General features: G+C 43.5%; 1 protein-coding gene across 13 annotated transcripts in view; it reads right to left on the bottom strand.

The window, feature by feature from the left end:
- LOC112643403 (uncharacterized) overlaps positions 1-17935 on the bottom strand; it is a 43799-nt gene extending 25864 nt beyond the window's left edge. Inside the window, exons 1-3 of one of the 13 annotated variants that reach the window (XM_035705623.2) lie at positions 17868-17935; positions 9216-9406; positions 5391-5616 (exon numbers count right to left, since the gene is read on the bottom strand). In XM_035705623.2, the coding sequence (XP_035561516.1) occupies positions 5391-5616; positions 9216-9406; positions 17868-17918 (468 nt within the window). In that variant the 5' untranslated portion in view covers positions 17919-17935. Of the gene's footprint in view, positions 1-5280; positions 5617-9215; positions 10437-17738; positions 17814-17867 lie in introns of those variants that run through there. The other 12 variants (XM_035705617.2, XR_007409792.1, XR_003125785.3 and 9 more) reach the window with 12 other exon arrangements.
- Positions 17936-20957: the final 3022 nt, after the last annotated feature.

Genomic DNA, 20957 nt, shown 5'->3' with positions numbered 1-20957 from the left:
AGACCCAGGATTGAGTCCCACGTTGGGCTTCCTACATGGAGCCTGCTTCTCCCTCTGCCTGTGTCTGTGCCTCTCTCTCTCTGTGTCTCTCATGAATAAATAAATAAAATCTTAAAAATAAAGCTACTGATGGCTCTGGAAAAAAGCATAAAAGATTCAAGAGACTTCATGGCTGCAGCATTTAGATCTAATCAGGCCAAAATTAAAAATCAATTAAATGAGATGCAATCCAAACTGGAGGTCCTAATGATGAGGGTTAAAGAGGTGGAAGAAAAAGTGAGTGACATAGAAGACAAGTTGATGGCAAGGAAGGAAGCTAAGGAAAAAAGAGAAAAACAATTGAAAGACCATGAGGAAAGGTTAAGGGAAATAAGTGACAGCCTCAGGAGGAAAAATCTACATTTAATTGGGGTTCCAGAGGGCGCCAAAAGGGAGAGATGACCAGAAAGCATATTTGAACAAATCATAGCTAAGAACTTCCCTAATTTGGGGAGGGAAACAGGCATTCAGATCCAGGAGATAGAGAGATTTCCCCCCCAAAAAAATCAATAAAAACCATTCAATACCTCAACATTTAATAGTGAAACTTGCAAATTCCAAAGATAAAGAGAAAATCCTTAAAGCAGCGAGCCACAAGAGATTCTTAATTTATATGGGGAGAAATATCAGATTAACAGCAGACCTCTCCACAGAGACTTAGCAGAAAAGAAAGGGCTGGCAGGATATATTCAGGGTCCTAAATGAGTAGAACATGAAGCCAAGAATACTTTATCCAGCGAGGCTCTCATTCAGAATAGAAGGAGAGATAAAGAACTTCCAAGATAAGCAGAAACTGAAAGAATATGTGACCACCAAACCGGCTCTGCAAGAAATATTAAGGGGTACCCTGTAAAAGAAAAAGGAAACCCAAAGGAAAAATCCACAAAAACAGGGACTGAATAGGTATTACAATGACACTAAATTCATATCTTTCAATAGTTACTCTGAACATGAATGGGCTTAATGATCCCATCAAAAGATGCAGGGTTTCAGACTGGATAAAAAAGCAAGACCCATCTATTTGCTGTCTACAAGAGACTCCTTTTAGATCTAAGGAGACCTCCAGCCTGAAAATGAAAGGTTGGAGAACCATTTATCATTCAAATGGTCCTCAAAAGAAAGCAGGGGTAACCATCCACATATCAGATAAATTAAAGTTTATCCCAAAGACTGTAAAAAGAGATGAAGAGGGACACTATATCATACTTAAAGGATCTATCCAACAAGAAGACCTAACAATCATGAATATTTATGCCCTAATGTGGGAGCTGCCAAGTATATCAATCAATTAATAAGCAAAGTAAAGACACATTTAGATAATAATACACTAATACTGGGAGACTTCAACATGGCGCTTTCTGCAAATGACAGATCTTATAACCACATCTCCAAAGAAACAAGAGCTTTGAATGATATACTAGACCAGATGGATTTCACAGATAAATGCAGAACTTTGCATCCGAACGCAACTGAACACACATTCTTCTCAAGTGCACATGGAACTTTCTCCAGAATAGACCACATACTGGGTCACAAATCAGGTCTCAACCGATACCAAAAGATTGGGATTGTCCCCTGCATATTTTCAGACCACAATGATTTGAAACTTGAACTCAATCACAAGTTGAAACTTGGAAGAAACTCAAACATGTGGAGGTTAAAGAGCACCCTGTTGAAAGATGAAAGAGCCAACCAGGAAATTAGAGAACAATTAAAACGATTCATGGAAACTAATGAGAATGAATATACAACAGTTCAAAATCTTTGGGAAACAGCAAAAGCAGTCCTGAGAGGGAAATACATTGCAATACAAGCATCCCTCAAAAAATTGGAAAAAACTCAAGTACACAACCTAACCTCCCACCTAAAGGAACTGGAGAAAGAACAGCAAATAAAACCTACACCCAGCAGAAGAAGAGAGTTAATAAAGATTCGAGCAGAACTCAACGAAATAGAGACCAGAAGAACTATAGAACAGATCAACAAAACTAGGAGTTGTTGCTTCTTTGAAAGAATTAATAAGGGCAGCCCAGGTGGCTCAGCGGTTTAGCGCCGTCTTCAGACCAGGGTGTGATCCTGGAGACCCAGGATCGAATCCCACATCGGGTCCCGGCCTGGAGCCTGTGTCTCTGCCTCCCTGCCTGTGTGTGTGTGTGTGTGTGTGTGTGTGTGTGTCTCATGAATAAATAAATAAAATCTTAGAAAAAGAAAGAATTAATAAGATAGATAAACCATTCGCCAGCCTTATTAAAACAAAAGTGAAAAGACTCTAATTAATAAAATCATGAATGAAAACGGAGAGATCACAACCAATACCGAGGAAATACAAACGATTTTAAAAACATTATGAGCAGCTATACACCAATAAATTAGGCAAACTAGAAGAAATGGATGAGTTTCTGGAAAACCACAAGCTACCAAAACTGGAACAGGAAGAAATAGAAAACTTGAACAGGCCAGGGAGGAAATTGAAGCAGTCATCAAAAACCAGGAGGAAATTGAAGCAGTCATTAAAAACCTCCCAAGACACAAAAGTCCAGGGCCAGATGGCTTCCCAGGAGAATTCTATCAATTGTTTAAAGAAGAAACCATACCTATTCTACTAAAGCTGTTCTGAAGGATAGAAAGGGATGGAATACTTCCAAACACATTCTACAAGAGCAGCAGCACCTTAATTCCATTACCAGACAAAGACCCCACCAGAAATAAGAATTATAGACCAATATCCCTGACAAACACAGATGCAAAAATTCTCAACAAAATACTAGCCAGTAGGATCCAACAGTACATTAAGAAGATTATTCACCATGACCAAGTGGGATTTATCCCCAGGATGCAAGGCTGGTTCAACACTTGTAAAGCAATCAATATGATAGATCATATCATCAAGAGAAAAAACAAGGGGATCCCTGGGTGGCGCAGTGGTTTGGCGCCTGCCTTTGGCCCAGGGCGCGATCCTGGAGACCCGGGATCGAATCCCACGTCAGGCTCCCGGTGCATGGAGCCTGCTTCTCCCTCTGCCTATGTCTCTGCCTCTCTCTCTCTCTCTCTCTCTCTCTGTAACTATCATAAATAAATAAATAAATTAATTAATTAATTAATTAAAAAATTTTTTAAAAAAAGAGAAAAAACAAGAACCATATGATCCTCTCAATAGATGCAGAGAAAGCATTTGACAAAATACAGGATCCATTCCTGATCAAAACTCTCCAGAGTGTAGGGATAGAGGGAACATTCCTCAGCATCTTAAAAGCCATCTATGAAAAGTCCGCAGCAAATATTCTCAATGGGGAAACACTGGGAGCCTTTCCTCTAAGAGCAGGAACACGACAGGGATGTCCACTCTCACCACTGCTATTTAATATATTACTAGAAGTCCTAGCCTCAGCAATCAGACAACAAAAAGAAATAAAAGGCATTCAAATTGGCAAAGAAGAAGTCAAACTCTCCCTCTTCACAGATGACATGATATTGTACAGAGAAAACCAAAAGACTCCACCCCAAGATTGCTAAAACTCATACAGTAATTTGGCAGTGTGGCAAGATACAAAATTAATGCCCAGAAATCAGTGGAATATCTATACACTAAAAATGAAACTGAAGATAGAGAAATTAAGGAGTCAATCCCATTTACAATTGCACACAAAAGCATAAGATACCTAGGAATAACGAACTAGGGGTGGTGGAAGGGGAGGTGGGTGGGGGGTGGGGGCGACTGGGTGACAGGCACTGAGGTGGGCACTTGATGGGATGAGCACTGGGTGTTATTCTATTTGTTGGCAAATTGAACACCAATAAAAAATAAATTTATGAATAAAAAAATAAATTGAAACCTGTTCAAAAAAAAAAAAAAAGGTACCTAGGAATAAACCTAACCAAAGAAGTAAAGAATCTATACCCTACAAACTACAGAACACTTCTGAAAGAAATTGAGGAAGACACAAAGAGATGGAAAAACATTCCATGCTCATGGATTGGAAGAATTAATATTGTGAAAATGTCAATGTTACCCAGGGAAATTTACACATTTAAGGCAATCCCTATCAAAATACCATGGACTTTCTTCAGAGAGTTGGAACAAATAATCTTAAGATTTGTGTGGAATCAAAAAGACCCCGAATAGCCAGGGGAATATTGAAAAAGAAAACCAGAGCCGGGGGCGGGGGGGCATCACAATACCGGATTTCAGGTTGTACTACAAAGCTGTGATCATCAAGAAAGTATGGCACTGGCACAAAAACAGAGAATCCACAAATGGGCCCTCAATTCTATGGTCAGATAATATTAGACAAAGCAGGAAAGACTATCCACTGGAAAAAGGACAGTTTCTTCAATAAATGGTGCTGGGAAGATTGGACATCCATGTGCAGAAGAATGAAACTGGACCATTCTCTTATACCATACACAAAGATAAACTCAAAATGGATGAAAGATCTAAATGTGAGACAAGAATCCATCAAAATCCTAGAGGAGGACACAGGCAACACCCTTTTTGAACTCAGCCACAGCAACTTCTTGCAAGATACATCTATGAAGGCAAGGGAAACAAAAGCAAAAATGAACTATTGGGTCTTACTCAAGATCAAAAGCTTCTTCACAGCCAAAGAAACAGTCAACAAAACTAAAAGACAACCTACAGAATGGGAGAAGATATTTGCAAATGACGTATCAGATAAAGGGCTAGTACCAAAGATCTATAAAGAACTTCTTAAACTCAACAGCAAAGAAACAAACAATCCAATCATGAAATGGGCAATTTCTGTGAACAGAAATTTCACAAAGACATAGACATGGCCAACAAGCACATGAGAAAATGCTCCGCATCCCTTGCCGTCAGGGAAAAACAAATCAAAACCACAATGAGATACCACCTCACACCAGTGAGAATGGTGAAAATTAACCAGACAGGAAACAACAAATGTTGGAGAGGATGCGGAGAAAGGGGAACCCTCTTGCACTCTTGGTGGGAATGTGAACTGGTGCAGCCACTCTGGAAAACTGTGTGGAGGTTCCTCAAAGAGTTAAAAATAGACCTGCCCTACGACCCAGCAATTGCACTGCTGGGGATTTACCCCAAAGATACAGATGCAGGACACCTGCACCCCAATGTTTATAGCAGCGATGTCCACAATAGGCAAACTGTGGAAGGAGCCTCGGTGTCCATCGAAAGATGAATGGATAAAGAAGCTGTGGTCTATGTATACAATGGAATATTACTCAGCCATTAGAAACAACAAATACCCACGCTGGGGCTTCTTCACTGCGCGGGTGGTGGTTCTTCTAGACTCAGGAGTGAGTACAGGTCCCGCTGGGGAGCATGAGTTTCCTCTTTCTCGTCTAAACGTGCTCACCGCAGTCTCCTCTTCCTCCATGGCCGAAGTGTGGGGGTCGCTACGAGCCCTAAAATACCCGCGCCCTCGCCTGCACCCCAAGTACATGCGGACGTCGCGGTGGGAGGCCGGGTGTGCGTCCCCATCGGTTTCCAATCGCAGCAAGGCTGGTCTCTGCCCTCGGCACTTTGTGTGGGTTCTACGCTGACTCCTCGGCGTCCTGCAGAGCCCCATTCTGCCAGGTGACCTGTGGTGATGATGTAATAGGGAGAGCAGAGAGGAGGCAGATGGGGAAGGAAAGAGGCAGAAATAGTGGAGGTCAGGGAGGATCAGAAAGGTTGGGAAGAGGAGCACCTGGATGGCTCAGTGGTTGAGCATCTGCATTCAGGTCAGGACATGATCCCCGGGTCCTGGGATGGTGTCCCGTCCAGTCCCGCTTGGGGTCCCCCCAGGGAGCCTGCTTCTCCCTCTGCCTATGTCTCTGCCTCTCTCTCTCTCTCTCTCTCTCTGTGGCTATCATAAAAAAAAAGAAAAAGAAAAAAAAAAGAAAAGGAAGAAAGAAAAAGGTTGAGGAGAAAGCAACAAGAGGGGAAACAAGTGTCCCAGTGGGGCAGAACAGGTGTGAGAGAAGGAGAAGGGCAGAAAGAGCAGGACAGGAGAGAGGAACAGAATGAGGGGAAACCCAGGGGAAAAGAGGACCTCACCCCCCCCACCAAAAAAAAGAGTGTCAAAGAAAAAAAATGTAATGATGCTTGTTAAAGGTGGTAAGGCAGGGATTATTCAGGACCATTGCCCCCCAACTGTAAGATTTACGGTTGGGGAGAGAGATTGGACTCAGCCCTGACTACATCCTGGGCAAGTGGGAATTCGAAGATAAGGAGCAAGGAGGAGATTCCTGCATGGAAAATTGCCAACAGGAAACCTCACGGGTAAGTGTGGTTCTGGCTAAACAGACCGAACAGGATTCCTGCTGACAGGCCAGGGTGATCAGACATAACCTGGGGAATGGTGGGGGGATGAGGATAAGGAGGGTGGAAGGTTCTGGATAAACTAACTTTGCAGGATTCTTACCAAAGCTGATTTTTTTTAAAGATTTAATTTATTTATGAGAGAGAGCTCACAAGCACACTCAAGCACGCCCATGTAGGGCGAGGAACAGACATAGAGGGAGGGCAGACTCCTGAGAAGCAGGGAGCCCAAGGTAGGGCTTGATCTCAGGATGACCTGAGCTGAAACCAAGAGTCCATCCCTTAACCTACTGAGCCACCCAGGTGCCCCGCCAAGGCTGATTTTGTAGAGAAGTGTATAGATGCGCCTAGAAGAAGGTTTAAGGATCTGGCTGACTAAAGTTTGGTGAGGCAAAGTACCTTTGTTAAGAGACAGAGTGAGAGAAAGAAATCTGGGAGATAGGGATGCCTGGATGGTTCAGTGGTTGAGCGTCTGCCTTTGGCTTGGGTCATGACCCCAGGGGTCCTGCATCAGGCTCCCCCACAGGGAGCCTGCTTCTCCCTCTGTATCTCTGCCTCTTTCTGTGTGTCTCTCATGAACAAATAAATAACATCTTTTTTAAAAAAATCTGGCAGACTGACATGCAGAATAAGGGAAACACATCCTAGTGAAGAAAGAGGGCGTATCTGGATCCAGATGAGCACTAAGTTGTTTGGATATGGATGTCATTAAGTTATAACATTGATGGGTGGCTTTATAATCTAAGAAATTGAAGTTTGTTTCAATTATACAGATAAGGATGACGCGTCTAAAACTCCTGTCTCAAAGGCTTGAGCATTTTATGATTATTTGTATGAGAAGATACCTTCCAATTGCAATCCCTATTCAGCCAGGGGACAGCAATTGATTTAGTCAGTTGGGGTCACCCTCTTCCCTTTGCCTGGGTTGGGAAAGGGGAAGGGAGGGGCCCTGGGACAGGACTTGATTGTCCCTACACGTTTCCTTTTGAAAGGAGCGTTGAAACTGTTGGTTTAGTGATGAATTTACTTTTTTTCCCTCATTTCTTTACATTTAATTCATTATTTTTGAAATTAGGATAAATCTTAAGTTTACTCAATTTCTACTTTGAGAATAATAATTATTATTTTTTTTAAGTTTTTTATTTATTTATGATAGTCACACAGAGAGAGAGAGGCAGAGACACAGGCAGAGGGAGAAGCAGGCTCCATGCACCGGGAGCCTGACGTGGGATTCGATCCCGGGTCTCCAGGATCGCGCCCTGGGCCAAAGGCAGGCGCCAAACCGCTGCGCCACCCAGGGATCCCCTACTTTGAGAATAATTATTAATAAACTTCTGAAATAAGCTTGGTAGGATCCTATAATCAATTCGTCTTCCCGCTATAAGTATGAAATTTTTCTAAACTTTGACTTCATTATATTTTTGAAAACATGCCCAGACTTTTTCGCTTTTAAGTGAATTGTGTCTGGTTCGGATTGAGGCCCACTGGCTTTCTCATTTCTCCTCTTGAAAGCCATTCTCTTCCTTGCTACCTTCCAGAATGCAAGCCACTAAAAGTTGGCTTTTACTGTCTTCATATCTTGTCTCCACTTGTCACAGGAACCCCATCCGGTCAAGCCTTCAACAATCACTATGCCCCTGAGACTTTCTCTTTCAGAATCACCAGGGACCCCATTTCTCAGCCCAGGATTGAATCTCCTGGCTTCATCCTGCTTTTCCTGTCAGAAGCAGGTGGCACATGAGACCACTCTCTCTTCCTTGACACATTTTTCCTTGGTTTGAGGACATCCCACTAACCTTGACTACTCTACCTACCTTTTGGTTTTCCTGATCACCTCTCACCATCCCTGCTGGTGTCTGCTGAACTGCCTGGTCTCTGAGTGTGGGGCACCCCACAGCTTAATCCTTGTACCTCTTCTCTGTCTACCCCCTGCCTTTCCTCATCACCTCATCTCCTGGCTCTCAACATCACCTGCATATGTCCCAGTTTCCCCTCTCCTCCAGACTTCTGCCCTGAACTCCATCCCATGTCCAGCTGCCTCTACATCTCTGCTGGAACACCTGGGGCATGTCCATCTTATTTGTGCAGAACTGGCTCAAGCTCCCCCAGTCACCCTCCTCCTGCGCCCCCCACATCTAGGTTAAGGGTGACCCTGTACTTCCTGAGGCCTAGATGCACATCTTGGCGTGATTCTAAGTATAAGATACTATATTATTTGTAAATGTTTTAATGTATAAGATGAAAAAAGTTTGATGTTTGCTTAAAGTGAGAGGAGGAATACATGTTTTCTTTTTATTTTATTTTATTTTTTTATTTTTGTTTTTTGTTTTTGTTTTTTTGGAATACATGTTTTCTAAACTTCTTTCAAGATGTGAGAGGCAAATGTTGGAAGACCACGCCCTTCCCCATCTGCTACCCCAGCTGCCTCTCTGACCTCCTCTCCTGCTGGTCCCCTCCTCACCCTGCTGCAGCCATGCTGGCCTCTTCCCCTCACCCTGCTGCAGCCATGCTGGCCAGGCTTGCTCCTGCCTCAGGCTATCCCTCTGCCTGGGACTGTCTGGCTCCTCAGATGCAGGTGGCAAACAGCGTCCTCCCTCGAGTCCTCGATTTGATACTATCTTCTCTGATACCCCTTGACTCCCTCCCTGTTTCCTTCTGCCCCTTCAGCAAAGCCCTGGGTCCTCCGTTTCTGAGGCTGACAGCAGTTCCTGATCTAGGGAGAGGGGAGGGGGCCCTGCTCTGTGTGGGGTGTGGTCAGGACGGGTCTGTGACCTGGAGGGGAGTGTGGGTCCAGCCCAGGTCCCCACTGCTACAGTGAAAGGGGGGGTACTTCCCCGGAGCAGGGGCCAGTTGTGAAGAATGGGCTGGGAACACTCACTTGTGTCGGTGTCTGGAGGGGTTCATGGTCCCTGAGTCTCCTCCTGTGGCAGTGGCAGCAGGGACTGTTGTCTCCCCAGGGAGAGGTCTTCCTGTGTGAGGTTGTGGTACCGGAAGGACAGAGATTGATTCTAAGCATTCAGCTGCATATTCTTGACCCTCAGGACTCAGGACTCTCAAGACTGATCTTGTCTGAGGAAGAAGGAGGAAGGGAGGAGTCAGGCATGGCTGTTTGTCAGGTAAAGTCATATTGTTGGTTGTTTTTCCATCTCTCCCTCCTGCTGTGCCCTTCTTGGACTCGCTCATCTTCTCTGACTCTGACGTGTCCACCTGAGCTGTGTGTGTCCACACTCCCCAGGCCTTCCCTCAGTCTCTCTCCATGTAGATTCCATCTCATGGTGTCCCAGTGATGTGGAGCCTGTGAGGACCCCTGGGCGCATCCTCCTGGGCTTCACAACAGGCATGGGTTGGAGATGAGTGTGGGCCCCATGGTGTCAGGACAGTTGGGCAGCAGAGGTTGTTTTAGGGACTGCTTCTGCATGCACTGTCAGCCTCTGTATACCGGGATCAAAGGACCTATACATGGAAGTCACGTGTTCATGGGCATAAATAGTTGGTAAAATTTTTGAAAACGAGACCAATGGGAGAAAATCTGTGCCACTAAAGAAAGGAGTATTATTTTTAGTATATTGCTTTAAGTTCTGCTTCAGTGAACACCTTTCATCCCTGAATTTAACATACCCAGGTCTTTGACATTTTTTTTCTTTCCCTCTTCTTGTAATGGTCCCCACTCAGGCATTCTGTGCAGTGGTGAGATCTGGGAGGCCTGGCCGGCCTCTTTTCTGTGCCTTAATTTGGGGGAGATGCATCCAATGTGTGCTCTTGGTCATGATATTTGGTGAAATATTCTTGCTTAAAAACATGGCTTTTTTTTTTTCACCTTTTTTGGTGATTGTTAATTTTCCACTAATGTTTCAAGTGTTTTCTGCAGCAATCCATATTTTTTTTTATCTAATTCTGTTCAAGTAGTGTGTACCAGTAATAAATTTTCAACTCTTGAATCCTTGTAGATTATTAGTTTATTAGTGGAGTAAACAAACTCAATCATATTTTTTAATGTCTAAATGTCTAAATTTAGGAGAGCAAAATTATATTTTTGACCATAAGTATTTAATAGATATTGGAATGAAGGGGCCAATGTATCCTTACATGTTTTACCACTTGTTTTAAAGCCTAAGATAGACTAATTTTGTACTTGATTTAGTACAATTTATATATTAGTTTGACCCAAAGAGACTGAATACACTATAAGCAAAAAATGATGAAAAATTTCACCCAAAAAATCAAGAGAAAACTCCTCTTATTTCTGTTTCAATTTAAGTGTGTATATTTATGTGTGCATGAATCCATGGATGTGCAGGCCCATGGTTTTTTATAAAAGACACTTCATACTTTCGTAAATAAGTTTTAAATCTTTTTAACAGTTGGAATTACATCTGAAATAATTTCTATGGCTTTAGGTTATTTTTACACTATTACATCAGTGATTAAAATTATAGTAAGAATAGTAATACATTATGTTTGTGTATGTGTTTGTGTGTGTGTGTATAGTGACCTTCCAGGCAATTCCTTGTTATTATCCTTGAACTTGTTTCAAGTTTTCTCAGTTTGAGAACCCTCCATGAATGCACTTTAGATGGTATCTGTTACTTAAGTATTTAATTCTTATGTTCAATTTCAAAGCCCAGACCTCTGTGATCAGAAGTTGACTGCCACTTCTTAGCTACCTGACCCAAGAATAGTTTCTCAGAGTAACTGTGAGACAGGTGAAATTTGTAATTTCAGTAATTTGAGAACCGTTCTTTCTGTCATGAGCTATTCTTTGGTTTTATCAGCTTGGATGTGTAAAGCATTTAGAGTAATGCCTAGTACACGGGACATGTTGAAAAACCATTAGTCATTGCTGTCACTATTGTTATTACAATTTTTAGATTCCATGCTTTCTTTAAAGCTACCATGGGTATTGTCATCTCTGAGGATACCACTTGTATTGTAGTTCATCTAGATGTTGAATATCACTGAGTGTGTAGAACATAATATCTCACACTTCTAAATGGATAATACTGTGTTGAACTTGTGTGTGTTGGTATGTACTTCTTGTATTATCTACAAAAATGAGAAATCCACAACAATTTAGAGACTGTCCTAACCTCTTTTGGAAAAAGTACAATAAGTCAATTAGGGACACTTAACTTGCTCGGAAATATCTTCTGTGGATCTGTAAGAACACCACTTCAACCAAATCTATCCTTCACATCTCTCTTCTTCTCATTTTATGTGAAGATAAGAACTTTTTCCACAGCTCCTTGGTGAAATGTGTTCTCATTTCAGGGATGGTTGACCTTTAGTGATGTGGCCACAGAATTCTCGAGGAGTGAGAGTGCCTGGACTCTGCACAGCAGGAATTGTACAGGGATGTGATGTTGGAGAACTATAGGAACCTGGTCTCTCTGGGTGAGGATAATGTCTCTCCAGCAGTGGGGATCTGCCCTTGGCTATTTTTGCATTTTCCCTTGTTTGCCTCCTGGGAGCCCCTGCCCTGCTTGATTGAGATTGAAGCCTTGATGCAGAAATGATAACTTCTTGAGATGCCTGGGTGGCTCAATCGGTCAAGCATCTGATTCTTGATCTAAGCTTGAGTCTTGATCTCAGGGTCATGAGTTCAAACCCTATGTTGGGTTCCACGTGGAGCATGGAGCCAACTTAAAAAAGAAATGACAAGCTTCATAGTATACCATCTGGACTTTACACTTCCTCTTTCTTCAGGTCATCTGCCCATTTCATGATACATCAGGAGTGTTACAGAACTTAAGTATGCGTAAAACCTTCCAAGCTTTTACATACCCGATTCCGTTTTCTAGTCTTGTGGCTCTTAGAAGAGAGTGAGGTTTGCATATATTGTTCTGTTTTCTGTGCATTCAGAGAAGGAGACAAGCAGTGGAGGAATTTGTGAAGTGCTTTTTCTAGATCCACCTATAATGTCCTTACTCAGCTGAATAAAGGGGTTGAATTTTGGAAAAGCCACAGTGCATCATGTTTCTGTTATGTGATAAGCAGGAATCTTATCTGATGGAATTAAGTCTTTCTGACTTTTTTTTCTTAAGATTTTATTTATTCATGAGAGACACAGAGACAGAGACATAGGCAGAGGGAGAAGTAGGCTCTGTGCCGGAAGCCCCATGTGGGACTCGATCCCAGGACTCTGTGATCATGCCCTGAGCCAAAGGCAGACGCCCAACTGCTGAGCCACCCAAGCATCCCTAAATATTCTTTTTGAAGTAAGGGAAAGAGCCCTGGACTGTGGAGGGCAAAATAAAAAACAAACAAAACGCAAATGAATGGGAATGTGTAACAGGTTGTGTTGGGCTGGAGAGACTGGGGACCTCAAAACAGCCGACCAGAGGCCAGCAACCTCCCAACAATGCCGCCTTGCTGCCCTACCCTAACTTAGCTTCCGAAACCCGAAACCCATGATCCTTGCCCTAACCGGAATGCCACCCTGCCCCCATCTTCCCGTCGAAAACGTTTTATAAACCCCCCTCCGGTTTGCTGGGGCGCGACTTCCCTGGCTGGAGCTTCTCGGAGTCACGGAACCTCTCCCGGGAGCGCTCCCCATTAAAGCACTTTTAAACCTACCGCCTGGCTCTGCTGTCTTTAATTTTCTCCGACGATCATTAAAAGAAAACCTAACAGGTGGGAACACAGGCAGGCACTCAGAAGGGCAGAGAGGAGGCCACACCATTAATAGTGTTTGAGAGGGACATCTGGGTGGCTCAGGGATTTGGGCGTCTGCCTTTGGCTCCGGGAATGATCCCAGGATCCAGGACGAAGTCCTACATCGGGCTACCTACAGGGAGCCTGCTTCTCCCTCTGCCTCTCTCTGTGTGTCTTTCATGAATGAATAAATAAATCTTAAAAAAAAAAAAAAAAGTGAGAAACTGCAGTGGGAGAGTTCTGTGAGAAAACAAAGGCTTCTTTCTTGTGAGCTCTCGGAGGAAATGTTTTTCTCCCTCTCCATATCAAACTTTTTCAGACATGTAAAATATACCCTTTCACACTCCAGTGGTGGTGCTGCAACTCCAACAGAGATGAAAGCAAAGCTCTTTTTTCTTAATGAATGAATTGCTGAATACAGTATTATTATCCCAAGATTTTATGGTAGGCTGCATTTTTTTCTTGACGTATGGTTGACATACGTTATTATGTTGGTTTCAGGTGTACAACATAGTGATTCCACAATTACATGCAATACAAAATACCGTAAGTGTAGTTACCCTGTGTCACAGCACAGTATTATTATAATATTACTGATTATATTCCCTATGCTGCACTTTTCATTTTTGTGACTCATTTTATAACTATGTTTGTACCTCTTAATCCCCTTCACTGAATTTGCTCATTGCCCACCTCCTCCCCTCAGACAACCATCAATTTGTTCACTGTATTTATGAGTCTATTTCTATTTTTTTTGTTTGTTCATGCATTTGTTTTGTTTTTTATATTCCACATATAAGTGAAATCATGATATTTGCCTTTTTCTGTTTGATTTAGTTCACTTAACATAATGCCTTGTATATCCATTCATGTTGTACAGATAGCAAGATTTCATTCTTTTTTTATGACTAATAATATTCCATTGTATATGTATGCCATACCTTCTTTATCCATTCATCTATCCTTGAACACTTGGGCTTCTTCCATACCTTGACTATTGTAAATAAGCTGCTATAAATATAGGGGCACATGTATCTCTTCAAATGTGTATTTTTGTATCCTTTGTGTAAATACCTAGTAGTGTAATTCCTGAATTATAGGGTAGTTCTGTTTTTAACTTTTTTTTTTTTAACTTTTTGAGGAACCTCCAAACTATTCTCCAGAGTGGCTGTACTAGTTTGCATTCCTAGAACAGTGCAAGACGGGTCTCCTTTCTCTGCAGCCTCACCAACACCTTTTGTTTCTTGTGTTTTTAATTTTAGCAATTCTGACAGGTGTCAGGTGGTATCTCATTGTGGTTTTGATTTGTGTTTCGCTAATGATGAGTGATGTTGAGCATCTTTTCATGTGTATGTTAGCCATCTGGATGTCTTCTTTTTTTACCTCTTTCTTACGGTATTTCCTTTCCACTCAGAAAGTCCCCTTAACATTTCTTGTAGGACTGGTTTAGTGGTCATGACATGAACCACTTTTTTTTAAATATATTTTTTTATTGGAGTTCGATATGCCAACATATAGCATAACACCCAGTGCTCATCCCGTCAAGTGCCCCCCTTCAGTGAACCACTTTTTTTTTTAATTTTTATTTATTTATGATAGGCACACAGTGAGAGAGAGAGAGGCAGAGACACAGGCAGAGGGAGAAGCAGGCTCCATGCACCGGGAGCCTGATGTGGGATTTGATCCCGGGTCTCCAGGATCGTGCCCTGGGCCAAAGGCAGGCGCTAAACCGCTGCGCCACACAGGGATCCCTGAACCACTTTTTAATGTTGCAAAATGCCTATTCTGCATGAGTTTATAACAATATTGAGAAAAATATTTTATTTCTATGTTTTATTAATACTCCCTTATTTTCCCATTGTTATTCTTGATTTGAAATTTTGTGTTAAAATTTAGATTATTCATTAGATAATGTTGGTACAGATCATTTGTCTTTACAATATATCGTGTGCTTTAGAACTTTTTTAAAGATTTGCTTATTTATTTTGGAGAGACAGAGAGCACAAGAGGCAGCAAGTGGGGTGAGGAACAGAGGGAGAGAATCTTGAAGCAGACTCCCTACTGAGTGCAGTCTAATATAGGGCTCAGTCCTACACCCCATGCGATCATGACCTGAGCCAAAAGCCAAGAGTCAGAGGCTTAACTGAGACACCCAGGTGCCCTTCCTTTAGTACTTATTAATTCACATATATAGTAATATGTATATATATTTTTTCCTCCTCAAATAAGAGACAGCTATGTGGGACGCCTGGGTAGCTCAGTGGTTACGCACCTGCCTTCAGCTCAGGGCGTGACCCTGGAGTCCTAGGATCGAGTCCCACATCGGGATCCCTGCATGGAGCCTGCTTCTCCCTCTGCCTGTGTCTCTGCCACCGTCCCTCCCTCTCTCTCTCTGTCTCTCATGGATAAATAAATAAAATCTTTTTTAAAAAAAGAGACAGCTATGTATTTACTGACATTTGTTGGTGCTGTGGAGTTTTGGTGGAAACATATCCCTTTTTTAAAGCTAACTTAAGTTTCTACAAAGCATTTTTGTCATACGTTATTTATTTATTTTTTTGGAACTAGGCTTCCCCCAAATTAATTTGAATTATATGTAATCACTCCTTCTCCTTTTTTTTTTTTTTAAGGTTTTATTTATTTATTAGAGACACAGAGAGAGAGAGAGGCAGAGACACAGGCAGAGGGAGAAGCAGGCTCCATGCAGGGAGCCTGACGTGGGACTCAATCCCGGGTCTCCAGGATCACGGTCCGGCGTTAAATTGCTGAGCCTCTGGGGCTGCCCATCACTCCTCCTTTATTAACAAAACAAAACAAAACAAAACAAAACAAAACAAAAAAATCCTACTTCAGGAATGCATGGGTGGCTCAGTGGTTGAGCATTTGCCTTCAGCTCAGGGTGTGATCCCTGGGTCCTGGGATCGAGTCCTCCATCGGGGTCCCTGTGAGGAGCCTGCTTCTCCCTCTGCCTGGGTCTCTGCCTCTCTCTTGAATAAATTTTAAAAATCTTTAAAAATAAATTCTATTTTATTGGTGTTTCTAGAAATTGAAGGTCATGGTTGAGAAGTTGCTTAACTCTGTTCAATATAAGTATTACTCTTGATGAAATATTGTTTTTTAATATGAAATATTTATATTTAGCAGCTACAATAGGAAACTGATGGTTCTTTATATCTTATAGCTATCCCTTCTATACTTTTCATCAAAAAATTACCACCACAAGAGAACAATAATACAGGATAAGTCTTCCATACAGTAATGTGGGAAAGGCATGCAGGCCATGATATTAAAGATTTTTGCATCAGGGTACTCCAGGAAAGCATGTATGACTTTGAGTGTCAGTGGAAAGATGAAAGAAACTACAAAGGATTTCCTGTGAATTATAAAGATCATCTCAGCAGTAGAAGAGATCAATCTGGTAGAAGGGATGAGGAAATAGGCTTGGATTAAGCTTGCAGGATGAACTGCCCATATGTCAAACTGAAGGGAAAATTTATACATGTAATAAAGCTGAGAAGTTTTTCAACAGTGGATCCTCAGTTTTACCACTTCAAAGAATTCCTCCTAGTGTCCAAACCAACATTTCTAATAAAGATGGGAGTGATTTTATGTATCCTTCGATACTGACACAAGACCATGAAGCAAAAAGGGAAAAACTTTACAAATGTAATGAGTGTGGCAAAGCTTATTATCAAGTGTCACACCTCAGTAGACATCGGATGATTCATACTAGAGAGAAACCTTACAAATGTAATGAACGTGGTAAGGTCTTCAGTGAAAATTCATATCTGGCAAATCATGAGAGAGTTCATTCTGGTGAGAAATTCTGTCAGTGTAATGAGTGTGGCAAAACCTTTACAGTGGATTCAAGCCTTAGTGATCATCACATAGTACATGCTGGAGAGAAATCCTCCAAATGTAATGAATGTGGTAGGCAGCCTGGGTGGCCCAGCGGTTTAGCGCCGCCTTCAGCCCGGGCATGATTCTGGAGACGCGAGGTCGAGTCCCACGTTGGGCTCCCTACATGGAGCCTGCTTCTCCCTCTACCTGTCTATTTCTCAGGAATAAATAAATAAAATCTTATAAAAAAATTTTTTTAAGTTACTGTTGTTTTTAAAGCAGTGGTTGGTAACCCAAACTATCCTATACCTCAGCCCTCCAAGCCTCATATCCCAGGTCTCAGGTCTCCTCCCTATGAAAGTCTTTGGAACGGAGCCCAGTGTGGAGTTTGGCCTCCTGGGTGAGTGGGGAATAGAAAAATGCCATTTTGTTGGGTGTCAGTATAGCATTGCCCTTTCTCCTCAGGGAGAGTTCTTTAATTTTGTTTTGTTTTTTAAGATTTTATTTATTTATTCCTGAGAGACACAGAGAGAGAGGCAGAGACACAGGCAGAGGGAGAAGCAGGCTCCATGCAGGGAGCCTGACGTGGGACTTCATCCGGATCCCAGGATCATGACCTGAGCCACCCAGGTGCCTCATCCAGGAAGAGTTTTGTATTTCACATTCTAACCTGTAATCCCTACACAGAAAACTCTATAGTTACACAACTAAACTCTTATTAAATTGATTCTAACTGTAGGAAATGTTCCCGGACTCACCGCGTCCCCACAGACCAGTTCCACAGATCCCAGTTCCCTGACCCCCGAATTGTTTCAGCTTCCCAAGGTTTTACCTTAGAATTGTTAGAAACAGTGACATAAGCAGGAAGCAAGGCTGCTCCTGAACATAACAAAGAATAAGTTTTACCCACAGAGGAAACACCTTGGGAACGCTTGGAGGGACGGCAACCGCTCTCCCGCATCAGGTGCGCCAAACGGGCCACGCCCCCTGACGGTCGCGCGGGCGAGGCCCCACCCCCCACCCCGCGCTCTCGCGGTACCTGCACGCCGACCTCGCCTCTCCACGCCACGCCCCCCTCGCCCGCCTGCATGTCCGCTTCCGCCCTCCCTCTTGAGATTCTCTGTTGGCCTCGCCGCTCTGCGCCCCGCCCCCACGTTGCCCCGCCTCTTTTTTTTTTTTTTTTTTTTAAGATTTTATTTATTTATTCATGAGAGAGAGAAAGAGGCAGAGACACAGGCAGAGGGAGAAGCAGGCTCTGTGCAGGGAGCCCGACGTGGGACTCGATCCGGGGCCTCAGGGATCAGCCCTGAGCCAAAGGCAGACGCTCAACTTCTGAGCCACCCAGGCGTCCGGCCGGCCTCTTAACAGCTGTGCAGGTTCCTGTAGACCCCGAAGCGGATAGCGCGAAGCACAGGTCTCGCTGGGGAGCGTGATTTTCCGTCTTTCTCGTTTAAACCTGCTCATCGCAGTCTCCTCTTCCTCCATGGCCGAGGTATGAGGGTCGCTACGGGCCTTTAAGTCCTCGCGCCCTCGCCTGCACCCCAAGTACATGCGGACGTCGCGGTGGGAGGCCGGGTGTGCGTCCCTTTCGGTTTCCAATCGCAGCGAGGCTGGTCCCTGCCCTTGGCACCTTGTGTGGGGTCCACGCGGACGCCCGCTTCCCCCTCGGCGTCCTGCTCGGAGCCGTCGTCGGACCCCGGGCCCAGCAGAGCCCCATTCCGCCAGGTGGGTGACCTGTGCTCTTGGCGCACCACAGCCTCCCTTTCTCGGCCCCGGCGGGCAGCCCCTGCAGCCCCCTCAGGAGGGGCCGCGTCCTCTTCCGGCTCCTGGAATGCTGGAGCGCCCCGCCCCGCTGGAGCGGCCATCCCTTTGAGCAGCTCCTCAGGCCCCCTCCCTGGACACGTCTTCCATTGACCCCGGGTGCGGTGGGTGACCTGGGCCTGTCTCTGACACTCGGTGCTCTTCTGGCCCCAGTCCAACCCCCTGGACAGTGCGCTTGTGTAGGGACGGGCATCTATATCCGTCCCGCGCCTACTGGATGTGTGGTCGAGAGACAGACTGCGACCGGAAGAAAGCAGAGAGGATGGCTGAGGGACTTGCAAAAAGACAGTAAGAATAAGCCGAGAAAGCAGGTGGAAGGAATAGAGAAGTTAGAGGAAAGCGGGATCTCCAGGGAGGCGAAGGACAGCAACGTAGGAGAAGGGCCCTTGTTCCGTGTAGGAGCGGAGGCCACATTGGTGAGTCAGTTCAGGTAGAGAGTCCGGGGGAGAGGACGGAAGAGTTAAAGCCTTGGCCAGCCTGAGCAACGTGTAGCTGAGACAGAGAAAACAGGTGACAAGGAGAGCGAGGGAAGAAACAGACCAGAATGGAAGTATAACTACCTGGGGGTGCCAGAGAGAAGGGGGACCAAGGGAGTATGGCAGGGAAAGAAGAGAGGAATGTAAGGGAGGGCAGAGGAGCCCCGATGGGAGAAGAAAGGGGCAGGCATGCATGGAGACTGGGGACAATCAGAAAGATTGGGGAGAAATAGAAACTAGAGGGAAACAAGTGGCCAAGTGGGGCGGAACAGGTGTGAGAGGATGAATCCAGGGGAAGACAGAAACAGCAAGACAGGAGAAGGGAACAGAATGAGCAGAAACCCAGGGGGAAAACAGAAAAAAAAAATGCAGAGATAGATAGAATGAGAAAGAAAACACATGGTAATGAAAAAAGAGGGTGGACCTCAATCCAGATGATTCTGAGTTGACTGGATGTAGATAATTAAGTTGTGGAATACTGATTTGTGACTTTATAATCTTAAATGCTTAAAGTTTGAATTCTATGGATGAGGATGAGAATTTCAAGACTCCTGTGTATAAGGCTTATATGAGTTTTATATTTATGTGCATCAAGATAATTTCCATTTGCAAACGCTGTTCAGCCAGGGGCAGTGACTGAACTCAGTCAGTTGGGGGTCACCCTCTTCCCTTTGCCTGGGCTGGGTGGGGGAGGAAACAGACGAGGCAAGCAGTGACCTTCACTACACACTGCCTTTGTAAAGGAAGATTACACTTACTGTGTGTTTTTTTGGGTAATGGATTTACATCCCCCCCCCCCCCCACACACACACACACAACTTCTCTTACATTTGATTCAGTATTCTTATTGTGGCTTGAGATAAATCTGAGGTCAGTTGGCACTTTTTCTGTCAATTTTATTATTTTATTTAAGTTCAATTAGTTAACATATAGTGTATTAGTTTCAGAGGTAGAGTTCAGAGATTCATCAGTCTTATATAACACCCAGTGCTCATTACATCAGGTGCACTCCTTAATGTCCATCAGCCAGTTACCTTATCCCCCTCGCCCCTCTCCTCTCCAGCAACCCTGTTTATTTCCTATGATTAAGAGTCTCTTATGGTTTGTCTCCCTGATTTCGTCTTATTTTTCAGTTGCCACTTTTCTATAAATAATTACTAGCTTCTGAAATAAGCTTTGGTGGCCTATACTCAAGTCATGTTATTCTTTTCTCAATATGATATATGTTTTTTAAGTTTCTATTTTAATCACCCAGTCAATATGATATATTCTTAATTTTTTTACATTGCCACCATTATGATTTAGCTTTTTAAAAATTAAAACTTTCCCTTCTAAATTTGTTTCTGTGTGCTTTCTCCTCTCTCTCCTTTTTAAAGATGTATTTATTTATTTATGGAGAGAAAGTACAAGTGAGCAGCAGGAGGGATAGAGGGAAAGGGAGAGAAAATTCTGGAGCAAATTCCCCACTGAGCACAGAGCCTGACCTGGTGCTGGATCCCTCAACCCTGAGATCATGACCTGAGCTGAAATCAAGAGTCAGCTGCCCAACTGACTGAGCCATCCAGATGCCCCTTTTCCCTATCTTATATATTAGAAAAGTTTTTTGGTAATCACTAAATAATCTTAGTTTTTTTTCAATGAGTACTTGGTAAGATTGTGAGTGGTCTTTTAGCATTTGTAACCTAGTTTAACCAGCTGCTTAATACTCCATTTTCTTCTTTTATGTGATCCGTTAAAACAGTGGGCTGTGAGCTACTAAGTCAATATTCCCCTCAAGTCCATTTGTCTGCTCTCTACAAATAGAAGGATGGCTGGATTGACTTGAACTTTTT

The sequence above is a fragment of the Canis lupus genome, chromosome 1 (assembly GCF_003254725.2).
Source record: "Canis lupus dingo isolate Sandy chromosome 1, ASM325472v2, whole genome shotgun sequence".
Lineage (NCBI taxonomy): Eukaryota > Metazoa > Chordata > Mammalia > Carnivora > Canidae > Canis > Canis lupus.
This window is presented reverse-complemented; position numbering and strand designations above follow the sequence as displayed.